Source organism: Serinus canaria, chromosome Z (genome assembly GCF_022539315.1).
Source record: "Serinus canaria isolate serCan28SL12 chromosome Z, serCan2020, whole genome shotgun sequence".
Taxonomy (NCBI): domain Eukaryota; kingdom Metazoa; phylum Chordata; class Aves; order Passeriformes; family Fringillidae; genus Serinus; species Serinus canaria.
In genome coordinates, this window is record NC_066343.1 from 37,563,706 (window position 1) to 37,583,939 (window position 20,234).

Sequence of the window (20,234 nt, forward strand, 5' to 3'; positions counted from 1 at the left end):
AATAGAAAAAAATCTGATTATTTTCCCGCAAGTCCGTCTTCTCTCATGGTCAGTGCTCTTGTAAACCGTACAAAAGTAACCAAAAGTGGCTGTGCTTTATTTCTGTCTTTTCTTTAGTAGGGTAATCCGACGCTCCAGCAATGCAAATGTTTCTGGTGGGTGTCTGCAGGTGAAGAGCAACCTGAAAAAAATGTCTTAAAGTAACATCACTGTAAATATCTGTTACCATTGTTAATCTCTACTGGATTGATCCCTTACCTGGCTGGAGAAGTGCTCTGGAGCATCAGGGATTATGAACACAAAGGAAATGTATGTAAGAGACAGAGCATTACAAAATGAAGCCACTACGACTAAAGTCAATGCTGAAATTCTTGTACGCCAGCCTGGGCTGTCTAGGCATTGAAAGTAAGAGGTATGAATGGTTGTAGATTGCAGCCCCTCTACCTAAAGACACAACTTACTAGGCCCTCACCACATAAAATGTCCTAGGTAAGAAATCTGGGACATCCCTTCGAGTTGCTGACGATGGAGATAGCCCTTGGTGTGGAGAAGCAGTTGCACACTCAGACTGAGCATGCATATCACAGTCAGCAGTGCTTACAAATGTAAATAAGGGCAGATTGATTAGGAACAACATTATTGCCAGGAATGTAGCAAGCAGGCATCAGCTATGAAGCAGACGGGACAGCCACTGCTCTGACCACCCAAGTGGAGACTTTTACACTGACATTTCTTCCTTGAAGGGAAAAAAAACCCCAACATACATACACACACCCATCCCAGAAACAAGACCAATTAGATCTCTGCAGTAATTAATCTCTTGTGTATCCTTAAAAAAATAAAAAAAATCCTTCCAGACCACAGAGACAGAGAAAGAGGGGAGATCAAGACAATGCTTGTTAAATTTGAGTCTTCAGATAGAGTTTTGGAACCAGCAGTGAGAATGGAGTTTCAGCTACTGTGTGAAGACTAGCAGGCAGGAGGCACGTCGGACAGCGCTGGGGATTCCAGGTGTTTAAAAGGACACTCTTCCCTGGTTTTGGAGCCTTCCAGGAGGCTGAACCAAAATGCTTCTGTGCCATCCCTTCTTTCTCCATTCCCCTGCCCTGCTACACGATCAGATACAGCGGGGTTGAGCACCTCCAGAAGCAGTGTCACATCACTTCCTAGCTAGATGGATGGTGACTTTGGCAAGTGGAAACTTGGAGGTGGCCAACTGCACCCCAGGAACAGGTTTAAACCTCAAACAGAAAACAGCCTCCAGCTGGAACTGCTTCAGGTTTCCTTCTCCCATACGTACACACCTACGTGTGCATGCATGACAGCTTGCTGCTCCTAGCAGCTTTCCTGGAGAGAGTCCTGTGTGGGGCACAGGGCAGGGCCTTCACGAAGACAAGTTTCCCAGGGTGGGAAAAAACGGAGTTGGGATGAAATCAAAGGGAAAAGGGACCCCCTAGACGGCGGGTCTGTCCCTTGAAAGGTCCTGACAGTTGGTGCCTTTAGGCAGTCTCACGGACAAATCGGTGAGGTGCGGGGCACAGCTCGCTCCCGCCGGCGGCCCCGGCACCCGGGACGCTGCCAGCCGGCGCTGCCGGCGTCGGGACGGCTCCGCTAAGGGCGGTCGCCAGCCCGCCGGAGGGAGGAGGACGCTAACAGTGACCAGGGGCTCAGGGGTTTTGCTCAGGACCAGTGCCCCAGGTACCCGCACGGCGGGAGAGGGAGAGGTGCGCAGTGCCGGGGGGTTTGTCGAGCCGGGCACCGCACCGGCCAGGGGCTGCACGGGGTTCTCTTCTCACCTCGGGTCCCCATGCCCCTCTCTTCTTCGCTGCATTTCTCCCACCCGCCCTCCACCTCCCGAACTCTTTACAGCCGCGCTCCTCTGCAGGCGTGTAGCAGCCGTCCTGCAGGAAGGCAGCCCCCCAGAGCACCTCCCCGGCTCGGGCCGGGGGCGGAGGGAAGGGCTTTCGGCTGCCCCCCGTCCCGGTGCCCATGGGTGTCCGCCACGGCCCGTAGATGCCTCCGCGGGGAACAGCGCTTCGGGCCGGGGCCGGAGCTCGGGGCTGGGGGGGGACGCGCGCAGCTCTAGAGGCAGCAATTAATGGCTGATTCTCAATGAAGAGAGACGCGGAGAAGCGGTGCCAAAAAAGTAAACAATCGCGTGTAGTTCGAGAAATGTTTAGCGCGGGCAGGCAGGCTGCGTTTCATGGACTTTTACACTAAAAATATTAGGATTGGCTTTCCTCAGGTTTCAGTTAAAGAATGAGTCCTAAGTTGAAACAGCTAGCTACCGCGCGGCTTTAAATCCCTTAAGTGTTAAATTTTCATTGTGTTTTTCTAACTGGACGGAGTGGTTTTCTTGCAAGGAACAAAGTCTCCTCTTTAGTTAAAAGGAGAGGGGAAAAAAATCTGGCATTTCTACCGCAATATCCACCACCCTGTCATTATTTCTGCAAGCCTGGGAATTCAGCTCGGACCTCCCAGTATTTGTTGCAGCTCGAGGCCAAGGTGCCTTTAAAAGGATTTTCTTTTAAGGCCTTTAGAAATCGTTTAATGCTGCTTTTTCTTCGTTTCCCTCTCCTTTTCTTAAAAGGGAAAAATGTATTTCTATATGTCCCTGGCGAGAAAGTTCCGCGCGTGTATTTGCAAGCATCCCGGGCGGGGGTCGGGGGAGGGGAGTAAGGGGAGGGGGGAGTAACGCTCTTGAAAAGAAAACGAAGAAGAAAGAGGGAGAAGGCATTCCTTAATGGAAGTATTGCATGCAAAGAAGACTGGATCTCTTTAAGGCTCCCCCTGAAGCTGGAGATGCACACACAAGGGTTGCCGGCCTGGGTGGTCTCTCTACTTTGGTGAGCTGTTGCTAAGCAGCTAATAATAGTCATGTTTGCTGAGTAATTTCTGCCCTCCCCGAGCCAATCACCTCGCAGAAACCCAAGCCATCTGACAGCCCCGGGGGCGGGCTCTCAGCCCCTTTTTTTTCCCCTCCCTCTCTCGCTCTCTCTCCGCTCATACTCCCCCCACCTCCCCCCCCCACCCCTCCTCCTCCTCCTCCTCCTCCTCCTCTTTATCCAAATGGAGAGAGTCCTTTTTTTCTTCTTCATCTCATCTCTGGAGCCGAGGGGCTGCAGCTCGGTGCTGCCGCGCACACACCGGGGGAGAGCGCCAGGCAGCCGCCCGCCCGCCGCCGCGGCGGGGCCAACCGCGGAACCCCGCCGGCCCCGCGGCCCGCGGGAAGCACCCGGGCCCTGAAGCAGGATGGTGCAGCGCGGCGAGGCAGCCCAGCAGCAGCAGGAGCAGCCGCGGCCCGCCGCGCCGCCGCCCCGCCGCCGCCGCTGAGCGCCGCCGCGGACAGCGGCTTCCCCGAGGCAGCGGAGGCCGGCCGGAGGAGGCGATTTCAACGGGAGAGGAGGATAGCGCGGCGGCGGCGGCCGGGGGATCCCGGGGGTCGCGCCCGCCCGTCCGCCCGCCCTCGCCGGGCGCGGGGAGCGACCGCCTGCAGCTCGGGGTCCGCGCGCGATGTGGCAATGGGAGGCGCGGGGAGCGACTCGGCCGGAGCGGCCGCGGCGGCAGCCGCCGCCCCGCGCCCCGCGTGAGGCGGCCGCGCCGCACCAGCCCCAGCAGCAGCCCCGGCGGCGGCGGCGGCAGCAGCGGCGGCAGCAGCCCCCGCAGCAGCAGCATCAGCCCGCGGCCCGCAACGCCGCCAGCCCCCCGCGGCCCCGCCGCACCCCCGGGGCCCCGGGCCCCGCCGCGGCAGCGCCAGCGGCAGCTCTCCCGTCCCGCCGGCGGCGGCAACATGGCCTCGGCCGGTAACGCGTCGGAGCCGGAGACCAGCAGCAGCGCGGGCGGCGGAGGCCACCCCGGCCGGGCGCCGAGAAACGGCGGCGGGAGGCGGCGAAGGACTGGAGGGAATCGGCGCGCCGCGGTGCCCGACCGGGAGTATCTGCAGCGACCAAGCTACTGCGATGCGGCTTTCGCCTTGGAGCAGATTTTAAAGGTGCATTCAATCTCTCACTCTTTTTTCCAGAGATACACGCTAGTGGTAGTGCTGCTTTTTCCGCGGGGGAGGAGGAGGGAGGTGGTGTGTTTTCTCGCGGGGGTGGAAGGAGGAGATGGAAACGAAACGGCCACCAATAAAATGCTGGGAAAAAGAGAGGGACGTCTGTGACTCTTCAGTGCGGGAGAGAGTGCCCTCCTTCCCTCCCTGCTCGCCTGTGCCTGCCCTGGTGCGTGCCTGTGCTGCGGAGCACTTCTCCTCCTAAACTTCCCGAAATAGCCTCGGCTCCCCATGGCTAAGCCCAGGCCCGCTCTCCCGCTCCCTTCTCTCTCCCCGCTTCCTTTCTGCTTCTCCATCCCCTCGTAGCGCCCTGCGATCTCGGCAACACCCGCTCCCGGCCGGAACAGGGGAGAAACCGGCCGGCTTCTTGGCAGAAGGTGGCCTTTTGTGAAGTTTTCCGCCGAGCGCCGAGACGGCGGCTGCCTTGGGAGAACGGGGTCCCCCAGCAAAGAAGGCAGCGGTTTTCTCCCTTGCCCGGCGGCCGGAGGGGGAGCGAGGGCCATAAACAAATTGCCTCCTTAACCCTGCCGCGCCGGTCCCCGCGGAGGACTGGAGGTGCCGGGCGGGGCGGGGGGACAGCCCCGGCCGCCAATCTCCGCTGGCCAAAAAATGTTCAATGTAAACAATCTCCAAAAGCTGCCTTGCTGCAGGGATGGTTTCACTTCAGGGAGCGGATTTCTAGGCTTTGTAAGAAGAGGGAAAGGAGGAGGAAAAAAAAAAAAATCCATGTGGCTGCCCTCTTCCGTTCACAAATATTGTCGTAACTTACAGATGGCTGCTCTACTTCCTAATTCAGATCACACAGCGTCTCCAAACTCTATGGAAATGAATTACTGCAGATGTTACAGCGCTGCTCACCACGTGGGTCTTGCCTTAGCACCAAGCCCCTGCTAGGAGCTGGGAATGGGGGAAATGGCCACTGCTACCCACTATCTGTCACACAATCCCCCCCGTCTTTCCTCCCAGCCATTCTGGGGTTCCAAACAGAACAGGAAAAGGGACTTTTCTTTCTTGTGGTTGTTGAGGTTTGTCGGAAGTGGTTCCTTCTTTCCCTGGAGCCACGGGTCTCACCAGCGCGAATGCTTTTCAGCCTGAGCTGGTGGCGATGCCTCGGGCAAGAGAAGAGTATGGTGGTGGCCGGCACAGGCAAGGGCCCAGGGGCCCTACGCAGTGTTGTCACCCCCAACACGCGTGTTGGTCTGGGGCAAGGATGCTGACAGCAGGTACATCCTGTCCCTGTGTGCGTGCTCGAGGGTGGCTGCTCGGCAAGGCCGCCGGACAAGGGGCCCTGCTGGAAGGATGCCTGTTTGAGCTGTTCGCGGCGCTCCATCCTTCTTCCGGGGACTGCGCCCCGAGAGACACGAGCTGTCTCGCTCGTGGGAGGGCTGGGGGGCTCCCCCCGCTTCTGCGGCTGCCGTAGCCCGCAACTACTGACCTCTTCTTGCTTTGCAGGGGAAGGCGACGGGACGGAAAGCACCGCTGTGGCTGCGAGCAAAGTTTCAGAGACTGTTGTTTAAACTGGGCTGTTACATTCAGAAAAACTGCGGGAAGTTTTTGGTTGTCGGCCTCCTGATATTTGGGGCTTTCGCTGTAGGATTAAGGGCAGCTAATCTCGAGACCAACGTGGAGGAGCTGTGGGTGGAAGGTAAGTCCGGGGGGGGTTGCCCCTGTTTTCTGTTGCCGTCCCTGCCCGCCTGGCGGGCCGGGTAAAGCTGCCCGGGGCCGCTCGGCATGCCCGGGAAGTGCGGCCGGCGGCGGGGAAGGCGGGCGGCTGTCGAGCCGGGAGGCGGGCACTGAGCTAGGGCGCGCAGCCCCGGGCGGCGCGTACCACTACTCCGCCCGCGGGGGGTCGAGGCGGCCAGGCCGTGCACTTGGCGGAGGGCTGCCGGGACAGCCCGTCTCCAGCGCCCCGTGACCTCGCCTCTACCCTGCCTCGCAGTGCGGGCGAGCTGCGGACGGCGGGTTTCCGCGTCCTCGCCGGCGGCAGGAAGCGGCGGTGCTGCTGGGAGGCCTCCCCTCCGCCATTTTGGGAGTGCGCGCTGCCGCGGCGGGGGAGGGGCGGGCGGCGCGGCGGGGCGGGAGCCTGTGTGTGGTCCTGGCCTTGGACAGATTTCAGCTGTGGGGAGCGCGGGGCGCAGAGCTGAAAAAAAAAAAAAAAAAGAAAAAGAAAAAAAAAGGAAAATGAGAGAGGGAGAGAACGAGGAAAAAAAAAAAAAAAAAACAATCCAAAAACCACAACCACGAAAGAAAGGCAGTCGAGGCGAAACGGAGCCCGGAGTGGGGCAGCCAGCCGGGCGGCGCACCCCGCGCTGAGAGCCATGCTCCAGGCTACTGTGGGTTTGGGGTTTAGGTGTAGTCCGTGGTGGTGTTTTTTTTCTTCTTTTTTTCTTTCTCTCGTTTTCTTTTTCTCGCTTTGGAGTGCTTTTTTTTTATTTTTTGGGGGGGGTGTTTTTTTTTGTTCCCCCCCGCCCCCATTTTTCTTTTTTTCGAGGGCGGGGGGAGATACTATTTATTAAGGATCACGTTCCGCCGTAACGGCAGGTCGGCGTGGAAACAGAGTTCCTTGTCTGCAGCAATTACTACTCTAGGTTTATGTCAAAGTAGCTTGCAGCAGTATTTGGCTTATAAAAGTTAATATGAGAGGCTGCATAAATAATAATTTCTAAATAGCTCTCTGTATGTGTATGTGTGGAAAAGGTAGGGCTGAGTGCAGACAAAGTCGGTGCCTGTTCTGGAGGTGGTCTGTCCTGCCCGAGGGGAATTAGAACGCATAGGGTCGGAGTCCATCGTTGCAGATGACAGCCGTATTGTGGTCAGGATTGGATTCGCCAGTCATTTAGTAGGGGCTGTGTTTTTCTGTTGTGGGAAACAGTGATCTTTTTTTGGTCCCTGTAGTGTAGACCAGGAGTTCAAAATACGATGAGATCTGCTGCCAGAAGTTCTGCCTGAGAAACGGAACAAGGCACTGCTGGGTCCCATCTGTAGGCAGGACATGCAGTCAGAGTTTGCACTGGTCACTAACTGCAGTACCTTAAACACTAATGAAAATGACTGTGAATCTTGTTTTTCTTTGCCGTTAATTTTTCTTCCAAACACACTGTGAAGTTGTTGTGAAGAGGTTTCTTTTGTCAGCTTTTGTTCTTAGGTATTTTGTTTCTGCTTTTCTGTCTTAGGTAGATTAATATGTGATTGTAGTTCCATCCCACATGCTCCGCTAACGTTTATTAACCTGATGCTACTGGTGTTTGCTTGCTTGGAAGGGTGATCCTATTCAATTAGTGCCACCTGCTTTTTGTAGCCAAGAAACTACTTGCTGATGATGCCTCAGTGACTGGCCTGACAGTAAAAATACAATTCTCAAGGAAAACAAAAATAGGATTTGCAAAATAGTTGCTACACTTGTCTCTTCTAATGTCAATATTGTTATGGAGAAAGAGTGGGAGGAAGTGCCTAGTATAGAATGTAGTGGAAATTGATCTCTAAGGTTTTTATGGACAAGATGAATTTATAATGCATCTAGTTTGACAGAGTTGATCTATGTAATTTCTATTAGTTTAGTTTTTTCATTGCAAAGAAATTAAAACTCTGTATTTAGAAAACCATTGCATTTCAAAACTAACCAGCAAAAGCAAGCAGATTAAGGTGAAATAAAATATTCTGGATTAAATCTATTTTCTAGTTTTCCCATTGTAGCACTACATGACCATTCACAGAAAAGAGCTTGCAGTAATGTGCTTTCTTGGTAGAGGCTCTGTAAGTGTTCTGCTCATGAACCAGGGTGTTGTACAACTAAACCTAACCGAAAGCAATTGCATATTTTTGTTGCTAAACTACAAACAGGAGTGCAGATTGAGAGTTTGAGATGGAACAGATAGCCTGGAGAATGCCATTCTTCCTATGTAGAAGTGAAAAGCAGCACCAAACTTTTTCTTCTGCACTTATGTGGACCTGGTCCTAATAGCTTTAAAGTACCTTCCATGGAGGTTGGTACAGTAAGGGACTCTTTAGATCAAGGTTTCTTAGTGAAGAAGGAGTGGTTGAATTGTCCTGTTTATTAAAACAGCTGTCTTACTTTACCTTTTGTTTACTAAGAGTTTGGATGAACGAGGCAGTCCTGGCCAAATATAGAATCCTAGAATTGTTTAAGTTGGAAAAGATTCGTAATATCATCAAATCCAATTGCTAAGCCTGCACCATTGTGTTCACCACTGAACCATGTCTTTAAATGTCACATCTAAACACCTTTTAAATACCTCTAGGGATGGTAATTCAGGGGTGGCCTCTTCCAGTGCTTAACAGTCCTTTCTGTGAAGAAATTTTTTTGCTATCCAATCTAAACCTTTACTGGAGCAACTTGAGAGCATTATCTCTCATCCTGTCACTTGTTGCCTGCATCCTCCATTCAGGTAGCTGTAGAGAGGGATGAGGTCATTCCAAGGGTGCACTTCTCCAGGCTAAATTACCTCAGCTCCCTCAGCTGCTCCTCACAGGACTTGTGCTCCATTACCCTTCTCTGGACTTGCTCCAGCCCCTCAATGTCTTTCTTGTAGTGAGGGGCCCAAAACTGAAAACAGAATTCAAGGTGTGGCCTCAGTGCTGAGTACAGGGGTACAGCCATTGCCCTGGTCCTGCTGCTCACACTGTTGCTGGTGCAGGCCAGGATGCCATTGGCCTTCTTGGCCACCTGGGCACAACTGGCTCATGTTCAGCACCCCCAGGTCTGTTTCCTGGAGTAGCTTTTCAGCCACTCTTCCCCAAGCCTGTAGTCCTGCATGGAGCTGTCGTGACTCAAGGACAGGACATGACGCTTCATGTTGTAGAACATGGTATGAACCTCACACCATTGGCATTGACCCATTAATCCAGTCTGTCCAGGTCCCTCTGCAGAGCTTTCCAGTCCTCCCGCCGATCAACACTCCCACCCAGCTTGGTGATATCTGGGAACTGACTGAGGGAGCCTTTGAACTGCTCATCCAAATAATTGATAAAGCTATTAAACAGGACTTGTCCCATCACTGAGCCCTGGGGAGCCCCTCCAGTCACTGGCCACCAGCTGGATGTAACTCTTGGCCCTGCCATCCAGCCAGTTTTTAACCAGCAAACAGTGCACCTGTCCAAACCATGAGCAGCCAGTATCACCAGGACAATGTTGTAGGAAACAGTGTTAAAGGCATTATTAAAGTTCAGGTACACAATATCCATAGCCTTTTCCACATCCACTAAGCTGTCAAAGACTGGTCAAGCAGCACCTGCCTTTCCCAACCGCATTCCAGCTAGGCCTGATTCCTGGACTGTCTTGTACGTTCTGTGTATAGGTTACTTGAAATATACTTCAAGTAACAGTTTTGATTTGCTACTGAAACTTTTTACAGTTATTATTGCTGAATAAATTGGCAGTATTTAAAGAGAGAAATTTGATATGGTTTGTTTCTGAATACCAGGGAACATAATACAGCACTGAAGTTTGCTGGAAGTAAATGGTTGCTTTAAAATCATAACAGAATTAACTAACAAACAGTGAAGTGAACTTTGAATGAGTTTTAAGACCATGCACATTCCAAGTTAAATGATTAGTAGTCTGAGCCTGCAGCTGTTATGGTTGAAATATTTACATGAGTTTAGAAGCTCACCTGGTAGGCAAACTTTCCAAGAGAGATCTTCAAAACATCATTCTTTCAGATTTCCTGTAGTAGTCGTCCTCCTTCAAAATTTATGCTAGCATTCTTGGCCTTCTCTGAGCCTCCTGATACCAAAGTGGCTTTCCTCTCAGCTTGTTTCTTGGCACTGAGTGTTGTAGAGTAGCTTTTTGTATTTTGGGGTTTCTTTTAAACATAGTCCTCTTCTGGCTGCTGTTCAGAATACTTGAGTTATTACTCCATGTCCCATAGTGGCTCCATCTGTGTTGTTGTCTTCTAGACCTGCTCTCAGTCATCTTTGCCTATCTTTTCAGCACATGAAAAGGTAGGCAAAGAGATCTATCATCCCCATGGCATACCTTGCTGCTGGTGGCAGTGGGAAGGGGTTGTCTGCCAGGGCAGGCGAATTCTGTACTGGCATTTTAATGGCAGTTCTGTTATTCAGCTTGAGTTGAACTGCTGTATGTGGGTGTCCATGCATTCTGGAGTTATGGAGACTGTTTAGCATCTTTATACATTGTACACACACAGAGAGGAAAAAAGGCTTTGCATTGATTTCCTCGGTGACTGAATTTTGTTGGACACAGATGTGCTTTTAGAATTATCCATTCATAGCTAGAGAGTGCTCTGGATGGAAAAGAAATCATGCTTATAACTGGATATGTTTATTTGCTACCACTCTAAATAGGCAGTCTAAGACCCAGTGTGTCAGCAGCAGTCACACATGTAAATTCACAGCCTCTGCTTCTGAAAGAAGGTAGTTTTGTGGCTCCAGAGAAGGTTCTGTTAAATGAAGCTTGAAATTTGGCTACTGTGATGGCTTAAATGATGTTAATTGGAGCAGCTTATAATGGGGGAGATGGTCTGGTCTTGTGCTTTGGTATTTCAGTTCATGTCATCATTGTCTTGGGATTTTTTTCTCCTCATTTTTTTTCATTAGCTTTCTTCCTTAAGTGGTCAAAGATTATGCTATTCTTCCCTTCCTTTTTTGCTTTCTTCACTTTTTGCACTAGCTGAAGCCCAGTCAGACTATTTCCTCCTTAAGTAGTCCTCTTCACAAAGCTTTGTGAAGATTTGTGAGCTTGAACTGAGCTATAACATGCGGAGCTCCTTCTTTAAGCCAGTTTGAAGGAAGAGGGTGGATGATACTAATGGGTAGGACATCTTGCAGAGAATGCCTCAGAAGCTGCATACTTCAGTTCAGGTATGTGGAGTAAAGTGAGTGTGTTCAAATTGTAAATGAATCAGGATTGAGTGTGTGCAGCAGAAATACTTTGCAAGTCAAGATTTGGACTATGTGTAGTATTATTTCCTTTTTCTCTTAAGGGACAAAAATCAGTTTGCTCTATTGCACTTATGGCTGACCCTTTTAAAATATGTTAATCCACCCATGCAAGTTAAGAATGAGGTGAAAATGAGGAAAGTGTGTGAATGATGCAGGAACGTGTATTATTTCTTAGATTCTCAGTTTTCTTAACCCAGCAAGATTAAGTGCAGGTTTAGAGAAGAGTTGTTCTTAAGTTCTGCCTAAAGGCACCAGTTAACTTTACACTAGTATTCTTTGGAGAAACAGAATAGCCACACAACAGATCTGTCTGAATTTGTTTTTTCATGGGAGAAAAATTTATGTAAATGGGCTGAAGTAACATGCTTGGTTTGAGTATAGTTAGTAGGACTTGACAGAGTCAAGTACAATTCCTTTCTCCCACAAACATAGGCATTTGTGGACAGCAGCAGGGGAGTATTGTATTAGATGTGCTTGCTCCTGTATCACCACATTGGCATGGTGTAGAAGTTGTTACAGAAGTTACTCTCCTCATCAGTCTGTCACAACTGTTGTTGGCAGGCTCTGTGGCAGTCAAGACATTGTCTCTGATCACATCACCCAGTTCATTATTTTCCTGGGAATCAGGTGACTTAAGATCTTACTTATCCCCGAATGCTGTCTTACACTGTGTTGCATTCCTCAGTGCATATTGAAAGTTCATTGGGAGGTGTTCATCTGGAAAATTTCCAAGCCACTATTTTGTCTGACTTTGGTACAATTATTTATTACATCTCTTTTTTTTTCACATGATAGCTGAAGAATGGTCATCTGAGCAAAATGTTTATTTAAATGTTTACTGATGAAGAACAAAAATATTTTGGCCCATGCTACTGTTTTGAAAAGGAACATCAAATTCTAATATTTACATGACATCTGTGGATAAAAACATCAGGGCGGTTGGTGTTACGTTCCTTTGAATCTGAACTCTCTCTGCTTCTGTGTATTGAAAGTTGTTAAGAAAAGATGTTTACAGGTTTTACTTATGTGTATGTTTAATTGATTGTCATCTTTCAAGAGCCTGCTATTAAGTTCAAAATCACTGAAGACCTCTGTTAAGTTCCATCTTGACAGGCATCCACATAATTGCTCGGAGTTTATGCTCCTTGATGAAAAGCTTGCACATGATAAAAATCCCTGCAGGTTCAGTACATAAAATTCCTCTTTTATCTGTAAGAGTTTTAATAAAGGTGTTGCCATTCTTTGGTCAGTAAAAAGGTAGAGGATGAAATCCTGAATTCATTGAATGTAGTGGGAGAACTTGGGATGACTTTAGTGTGACCAGGTCTTATCCATGTACAAAGCCAGAGCAGACTAACAGTGTGCCTATGTTTTAGCCTCTTCAGGGAAGGGAAAGAGAAGCTCCTCCTGTAGAATTGGCACCCCTCAAAGCTGTAAGTGCATTGTTGCATGGTTCCTTCTGCCTTTCAGACTTCAGAGGCATTTAATTTACTCAAGGCTGGAGCAAATTAATCTTCATTGTTATTTCCAAATTTAACAGTGTTGCCAATGCTCTGCTAGAATGTGCCCTACAGATCATTGTTTGGAAGGATCTGTTTCTTTCTCTGTTGGAATGTGTACTTAAACAGGGTGGCGCCTGGGCTATGCCATTGTGCTCCTCTTCTGAGCTTTGAGTGTCATCTTGTGCTCTGGGGATTTTGCTGCTTATGAACAGGGTTTGAAGGCATTTCTGTAGCTCTGGAGAGCTTGCAGATTTTGGTACAGAAGAATAGCTGAAAGCAACACGGCCTTATTGTTGTTCCCCATGCTGCTGTTACTGAGCAGGAACAGGAAAGTGTAGGTAAGCAAAAGACCTGAATCAGATGTAGGGCTGGCTGCTACTGAAGTTGTGGTGCTATGTGGATGTGGTGGTGAGTGGTCTGGGCCCTACTAACTACCAGCTCTTGCTACCTACAAAGTGGCCTGGTTTTATGTTTATTTGCTTGTTTTTGTAGAGAACTAGCCTGCCTTCCTCATTATTCATCAGCAGCCAGTGGGTTCAGAAAATAATGAACTCTAAAAGCCATAGGTGCTCAAGCTTGCTTTCAGCATAGAATGCATTAAGGTAAACCTGAGCTGCCCATCCTGAATCTGTCAATTTTCATGATTTTTTTTTCTTTTTTTTTTGTGGTAAGAGGTGGTCCAAGCCCTGTCATTATATAATATTTTTGATGTTTCCCCAGAAAGTCGTAATATGATGTAGCGTATGCATGTAACTCTTCTTGACCACTCAACAAATTTAAAGGCTGTTTCTTCCAAGTGAATGCTGCACTTACACATAACTGTTAGGAGGCTCCAAAATATGACAGCTTCCAGATGTATGAACCAACTGATCCCTTTGTTTAGATTAGGCACCACAGCTGATGCCTAGATTAGTGCTGGCTGGACAAAGCTATGGGAGATTTGTCTGCTTTCCATAGTGCTGTGTTTATATTTCAGTTGGATTTTTCCTTAAAAACTGACCTCCCTATGACCTGTTGGAGCTGTGTCCACTAGGATGCTGGTTTTGATGTGTTTGCAACTACTTTCCTTTTGGTGTCCAATGGAACATGTTCTCATTTTCACACTCATGGACTATTACGCACAATCTTTTTAACTATACTGCTAATTACCTGCTTCAACCTGTAACCACTCAGGTAAAACCACGCTTGTAAAGTTATTTGCCCCACAGCTAGCTTTTTTTCTGATTGGTTAAAACAGCATTTTGGTTATAGATCTTGTCGGGCTGTTACTTGTCAGGTGTTCTCTTGTGTATACAGAATAAAGTCCAATCCTTTGCATAGTGCTTTTTCTGTCTACAGATGATGGTGTGTGTATATGTGGCTCTAGCTGCTCTATTTTAGAGTTCAGTGGGATCTGGAGTGCAGAATTTTATCAAGAAGTTCACTCTTCTTTGTATATACTATTCAGTTATGCATTTTCTCTGCCATCCTTATTTTCTTCAGTATTTGTCTTATTTTTCTTCAGTATTTAAGGCTTTGGTTCTTTTCATTTCTCTGATCTCTGCTGCCTTGTAATATGCAGGAAGTCTTGCCCCAGTTATGTTTGTGAGTTACTCTTCCAGGGAAAACCTGAAGAAATCAGTAAAACTTCTTGAGGTCTGCATGACAGTTCTATTATAAGAATGTAGTTGCCTCTCAGAGTGCAGAAAAGTAAAGATGCACAGTATTCATTAATAGTTAAGAAACCATACTGTTTTCTGCCTTGTTCTGCTGATGCTTTGCTGGAGTGGCAGATTCCCAAGATGGTGCCTCATCACAGAAAACTCTGTTCTTTAAAATGTGATATCTGTGCTGAGAATGTGTGCCATGTCATAATGGCTTCTTCATTTCTGTGTCCATGAATTAAGGAGAACGGGAAGATATTTCACTCCAGTTTTGCATAAGCTGTGCTATTTTATTATCCACTCAGATTATATGACTGATGAATACCATATACAATAAATTATTTTCACCCTTGCTCTTAATTGAGTAACTTTTGACTTGGAGTAGTTTTTCATTGTACAGTACAGTAAAATAGAATGGAGTTTAAAGGAGTAGTTATTAATTCAGAATTTAAAAATAAAACATTTTTCTTTATTTCTTTTTTGTTGCATAAACTTAGTTTAATATCTATAAATACAATTTACTTGTTCTTGGTTTTGCTCTGTTATTTTCATTTACTGTCACCTCAGTTACTATAAACAGACTGAATTTGGCAGCAGTAGTAGTTTCATGAGGTAAAAAGTTCTTTATGGAAACTGCTGACCATATACATGTTTTGATGTATGGAGAATTTTAATTTTGGTTTTTAGAATGAATGTCTTGGCTTTAACTTCTGCTTGGTTTTGGGAAACTTAGTTATTTGAGTGCTTGAACAAAATACGTAAGAGGTAAGGGAATGAAGAGAACCATAACCTGATTCTTTCTGCAAAGGTGCTGCTTCTTTAGAGAATTGTACTGAACTTAATTCCAGCTTCAAATATACAAGTAATCATTGTGTATTTGAAACATCTGTATTTTGCTCATGTGTGAGCACATGTGCAGTGTTGTACACCTGTATTACCTGAAGCTGAAGCTGTCATAAGACTGTAATACAGTCTTTTATTAACAGTGAGATAAATTATAAGAAACAGTCTTCTCTTGTTTACCAGTATGATGCATTTCTGCCTTTCAGTCAGTAATCAAAAGTTAAGTGCAGCAAACTAGAAATGAGCACTGTTGAGTCAAGTTGTATGATTTTTTTCCCCTGTTAAATCATTGCTTAAGGGCTTCTGGCCCCTAGCTCAGGAATCCTGCCCAAAAATGCCAGATGTATTACACAGTCAAGTATTGCAATGTAAATAGTGTTCTGTGCCATGAGAGCAGGGTGGTCCATCTCCTAGTCAAAAAAGAAAAAAAAAAAAAAAAAGGCGGAAAAGGGGAAAATCCGCATGCTCTGAAATAAACAGTAGTTGTAGTGTTATTTCTGGTTTTGGCTGCACAACTAGTGTTTTGGAGCTGAAAGAACACAGATAAATTAGTGCTTTGGACTAGCAGAGAACTGAAACTGAGATGCTAGAAAGCAAGATGTGTTTTGGCTGAGGGTCTGCAGTGTAGTCAAGCAGGCAATGTAATAAGTAAAATATTAAAGTAAAGGCCATTGCTGACAAGCAAAACGTATTACTTTACCTTATTGTGAGCAGCAATCTCTTGCATGTGGAAGTAGAGTGGACAAAGAATGGGAAGTTGGGAAGGCACAGACACAGGGATCTTCTTGACCTCATGCTGTGACTGGGTATGTTACTGGACCTTCTGAGCATAAACATTAAATTAAATTTAATTAAATTAAACATTTTAATTAAATCCCTTGGCTGTATATTAACAATGACTTACCTTTCAGTGTACTTACCTTATTCAGATGTGGTAGTGGATATAGAAGGTTTATTTGCACATTTTTCTATTTTGTGTATGAACATGCCATTTCATAACATGTAAAACTAGTTGAAAAAAAGATTCCACAAATTTAACCTGAAAGGAAATTGCCAAGGGTGATGCCATAATCAGATTTACGTTTTGGTTATCTGAGAAATCTGTGAACTACCATAGCTTCTTTGGGTGTGTGCAGAGGAGAAAAGGGTTATAGGAACTTACTTGGGTGATAAACCATATTTAAATAGCTTCAGGAATGTAATCCCAGTGCAGATCTTGGTGTAGTCTCCTCAGTGTGATACTCAGTAGAATCATGAGCTTTAGAGACTCAATTAAACATCTCCCTTCCTGCTGACACTAAGCATTAAAAGAAACCCTTATCCATTACAACTTTAATTTTTATTTTTAAGTTACCTTTTCTGTAATGGTAAAAAAAGTACTTAGAGAAGATACTTTATTCAGTTCTTCTGGTGAGAATCTCCTGGGCATTTTTCTTATTTGTGTCTCAACATGGGCCTCATTCTGATTTCATTTAGAGCAATCTTCACTAACTTTTCAAAGGGTTTCCATAGTCAGAAGCCCTAGCTGTTTAGAAGCTGATGCTGTTTAAGCAGTAGATAATAGAAAATGTAGTATTCTAGTGGAAATTATTAAATTCAAAAAACAAATCTGAAACATGTTTAGTATGACTTCCAGCTGTAGATAAAAGGGAGAAACTTGAGAGAGTTGTGAGCAGGTGTAAATATCTATTAACCTGTTCTTTCTAGAGATTTGGGGAAATAGGATGACCTTTTTCTTCTTTTTCTGTTTTTTTTTTTTTTTTGTTTTTTTTTTTTTTTTTTTTTTTTAAATAGGCTACAGTTTCACATGGCTTGCAAAAGAAATCTTTCTCCCTTTTTGTTTCCCACACCAATTGATTTATCATTTTGCTTGCAAGCAGACTTAGAATGTTAGGGCAGGAACACACTCACTTTTTTCTCGTAACTTTTTTGTTGCGGACCGAAACCAGTTGACTTGAATAAATTTTTCTGTGGTCTGAATGAAGCCAGCAACGTGGAAAAATCTTGCCATTCAGAGCCGTCTGAATGTACATTTCAGCCACACAGTAAGCTGTATTGGTAGGCAGTGGACTGCTAAATACAACCATTTTTCGCAGCAGAGAGTTAGACAGGTGATTAGCATAATTAGCACAGAGTAGGCTATACATATGGTAATGTTAAGTGTGTAAATGCCAGCTGCGGTGTAAAATTTATGTCAGGGGTCGACAGGGCTGTGCGAAAGTATTGTGTTACAGCTGCAGGTCAAAGCCTCCATTGCTTTAGCCCCTTTTCTCTTGTCAGTGAATGCGCTAAACAGAAGAGAAAGACAGAAATATAACAGATAAGGCTTTGATTGAACAGCCTGGTTCTGTGCAAGAGGGACTTCTCTTAAACCACGCGCCCCCCCAAACTCCCCCAAAACTACACATGCAAAACAAAAGTCCCGCTCTTTCATTATAGATTTTATTTTGCATCATGCTAGCTATAAAAGTGTTGCAGTCTTTGAGTGATGTCATTACGATGGGATGAGGAGAATCTTGCTGGGGGGGAGGTGGGGGAAGTACAAGGTGGGTAATTATGCTTTAAAGAGCAAAAACAAACAAAAAACCCCTTTAATTCACCTTCTCCTTTCTTCAATCCAACCCTATTTTTTTTTATAATGTCTCTGTTACTTACTGCACTTAGGGGGGTAGGAATTAAATAGTCTTGAAGGTGACAGCATTAAATGTAATAAAATCTCAACAGTGCAACAATCTTGGAGCTGCATGACTGGTTTTAAACTAAGTGCCAGAAGTTCCTCTGTGGTTTTTGTGTGTGGGTTGCTACACTTATTCCCCAGGTTCCTCCCACCTCCTAAACCACTAAATTCTTTATAAATTAAAAATTACTTATACAGGTTTCTTGTTTTAAAGGAACGCAGCGTTGAAGGGTACACATCTTTTTAAGCATTTGAGGGGGAAATCGGTAAATCTTTTTGTTGCTGTAAACTGTTCATTCATATATTTCACTTGCAATTTCCTCCTTTCCCCCACCCCCCCGCTTTTGTATTTTTTTGTAGCCGGCTATAAGGAGTGGTGGTGTTGACAGAATATAGTTCACACCACACTGACCTTGTGATGAAACTTCCTCACAGCCGCAGGGGGTCCTTATGAATCGGCCCCTAATCCAGCTAATCCCGCTCGCAACAAAATCGTGAAAGTGGCTCCCAGCGATGTGTGTTTCCCTGCGCAGATACCGCGGGAAGGAGCGGCGTTGGGAACGCACCAGCGCCTCGGGGCCGGGGCGGCCTTTTGTGCTGGGGCCGGAGGGTGCCCCTGGGGCAGGGCTGGGGCTGGCGGCGGCGTCGGCTCCTGGCAGGGCTCCAGGTGGGACCCCGCCGTGTGCCCCCGCGGGACTGCCGGCTCCACTCGGCCTCCTCCCGCCCCAGACCTTGGAGCTGCCGCTCAAGGTCCAGAGGGAGCGCGGACCTCCGCACTGGGCTCCGTAGTGAAAAACCACCAGCACGGTCACAGTGGCCCAAAGCAGAAAATAAAAGCCGGGCTGATGGGTGTGCTTGGCCATTTGTTTGGCTTTTTTCCCCGGCCTCTCCTGCTTCAGCATAAACCTGGCCATATGGTCGCCCGCTCAGAGTGTCTGACGGGAATCTCTGAGTGCATCCCGCACAAAGTGGGACGTGCTGTGTCCTGCTCGGTGTCAATGGCCAGCGAGCGATGAAAAATGGGCCTCCTGACAGATGCAGCGCGGCCTCGGGAGCTGGTGGCCAGTAAGAAATATCGAGGTGGGGGAAGCTGTGACAGGCAGCAGGTTCGGTGCTGGGGGGAGCGCTGACCTGACCTGATTGTGTCCAACAGTGAGAGCAGTTCTGCTTCAGTGCAAAGCCATTCAGAAGGCAACAACAGATGGTACAGCAAGCAGCTGGTAAGGAAAACTTGAAAGGAGCTGTACCCTGTGTTGTAACGTGTTCATTCCTTTCATTTTTCTATGTTAATTTTGCCTTCTCCTAAAAGTTCTATTTAGGAAGTAATATCCTCTAGGAGGTTCTGGATGCTGTTTGCATCTGTTTGCATTGCTGTTTGCTGTTCCTTTAAAAAGATTGCGTTCAAATTTTGTGCTACTCCGTGTACAGATGAAATTTGTACTATCCCAGGAGTACAGATGAAAAGACCTAAAAATGCTGTTTTTAACCACACAGGAAAACAATTACATATTTGAGGAAAGGGCACTGAGAGGTTAAATGAAAAGTTTGGCCTAGAGGAAAGCTGACTGCTGTGGAACAACACAGCAAATTGTTTGTAACATATTACCCAGCAGAAGTTCTTATTCAACCTAAAGTAACTTAAAGAAATTATATTCAGCTGTTTTGAAATCCTTAGCTTTAGACCTTGTAGCCCTTTACATACCCTTCTCAGCAGCACTTCTCTCAACTTTGCCTCCTTCCTGTACAATTGAGGATTTTTGCTTGTTATGAAGCATGCTTGGCTGTTGTCTTAAATTACTGAAGAATAAAAATTCAGCTTGCATGGGGTATATACCATTATGTGACCATAATCTGTTGGGAGAATTGCAATAATCTGTATTAGCTGCTGAAGGCAGTCTCCTTGATATCTAGGAAAAAGCAGAGTCTGAGACCCTTTTGCTACTATCCCTTTGCTACTTGAGCCATAAAATTCAGTGATTGGGCTTCTCCACTAAAAGCTATGATTTAGTTGTGATGTGAAGGGACCGTGTCTTTGGAAGGAAGTATAGTTTGCTCTCCATGCCCATTCATTCCTCAGTTTCTTTGCTGGGTTGGTCAACAAGGGTGCCTGTTGTGACAGTGCTGTTTTATAATGTGGACACCTGCCCCGTAGGAAATGGGCTGAGACCACCAACTCATTTCACATAAGTTAGCAAACAGCTGTCAGATGGTAAACAACTTGTGGTCACTATTGTTCCTGGCTGGATTAGGAACGGTGACCCAGAGGTGAACAGCTCATATCCTGTTACCAAGGACATGTGTCGCAGCTCAGTAAGCAGCCACTGCATTTTATGTTTAATTGAAAAGTTTGAATTGTGATGTACCAGTTTTGTGCATTATTGTATATTTAAAAGCTCATTGCATGTTGGCTGTGATTTTTTTCCTTAAGTTTGTTTGATTTGTTCATTTTGGTGTGCTGGTTTTTTTCCCTGCGCTTTTCCACTCTCTCAGCCTAGATGGACACCAAGCAAGAAATCAAAATATCTCTTTTTCTTTAGCAATCTATCTGTTTTACCCAATCAAAAAGGATATTTTTCTGCCTATAGGCAATACAGATG

At 46.6% G+C, this 20,234-nt stretch overlaps 2 protein-coding genes across 3 annotated transcripts in view; one reads left to right on the forward strand and one right to left on the reverse strand.

The window, feature by feature from the left end:
* The window catches only part of AOPEP (aminopeptidase O (putative)), a 579,142-nt gene that overhangs the window by 208,015 nt on the left and 350,893 nt on the right, over positions 1 to 20,234 (reverse strand). The window lies entirely within an intron of this gene.
* Positions 3,024 to 20,234, forward strand: part of PTCH1 (patched 1) — a 67,999-nt gene continuing 50,788 nt past the window's right edge. For both annotated transcript variants that reach the window (XM_050986942.1, XM_050986943.1), the window contains exons 1-2: positions 3,024 to 3,991; positions 5,504 to 5,696. In XM_050986942.1, the coding sequence (XP_050842899.1) occupies positions 3,791 to 3,991; positions 5,504 to 5,696 (394 nt within the window). In that variant the 5' untranslated portion in view covers positions 3,024 to 3,790. The remainder of the gene's footprint in view (positions 3,992 to 5,503; positions 5,697 to 20,234) is intronic.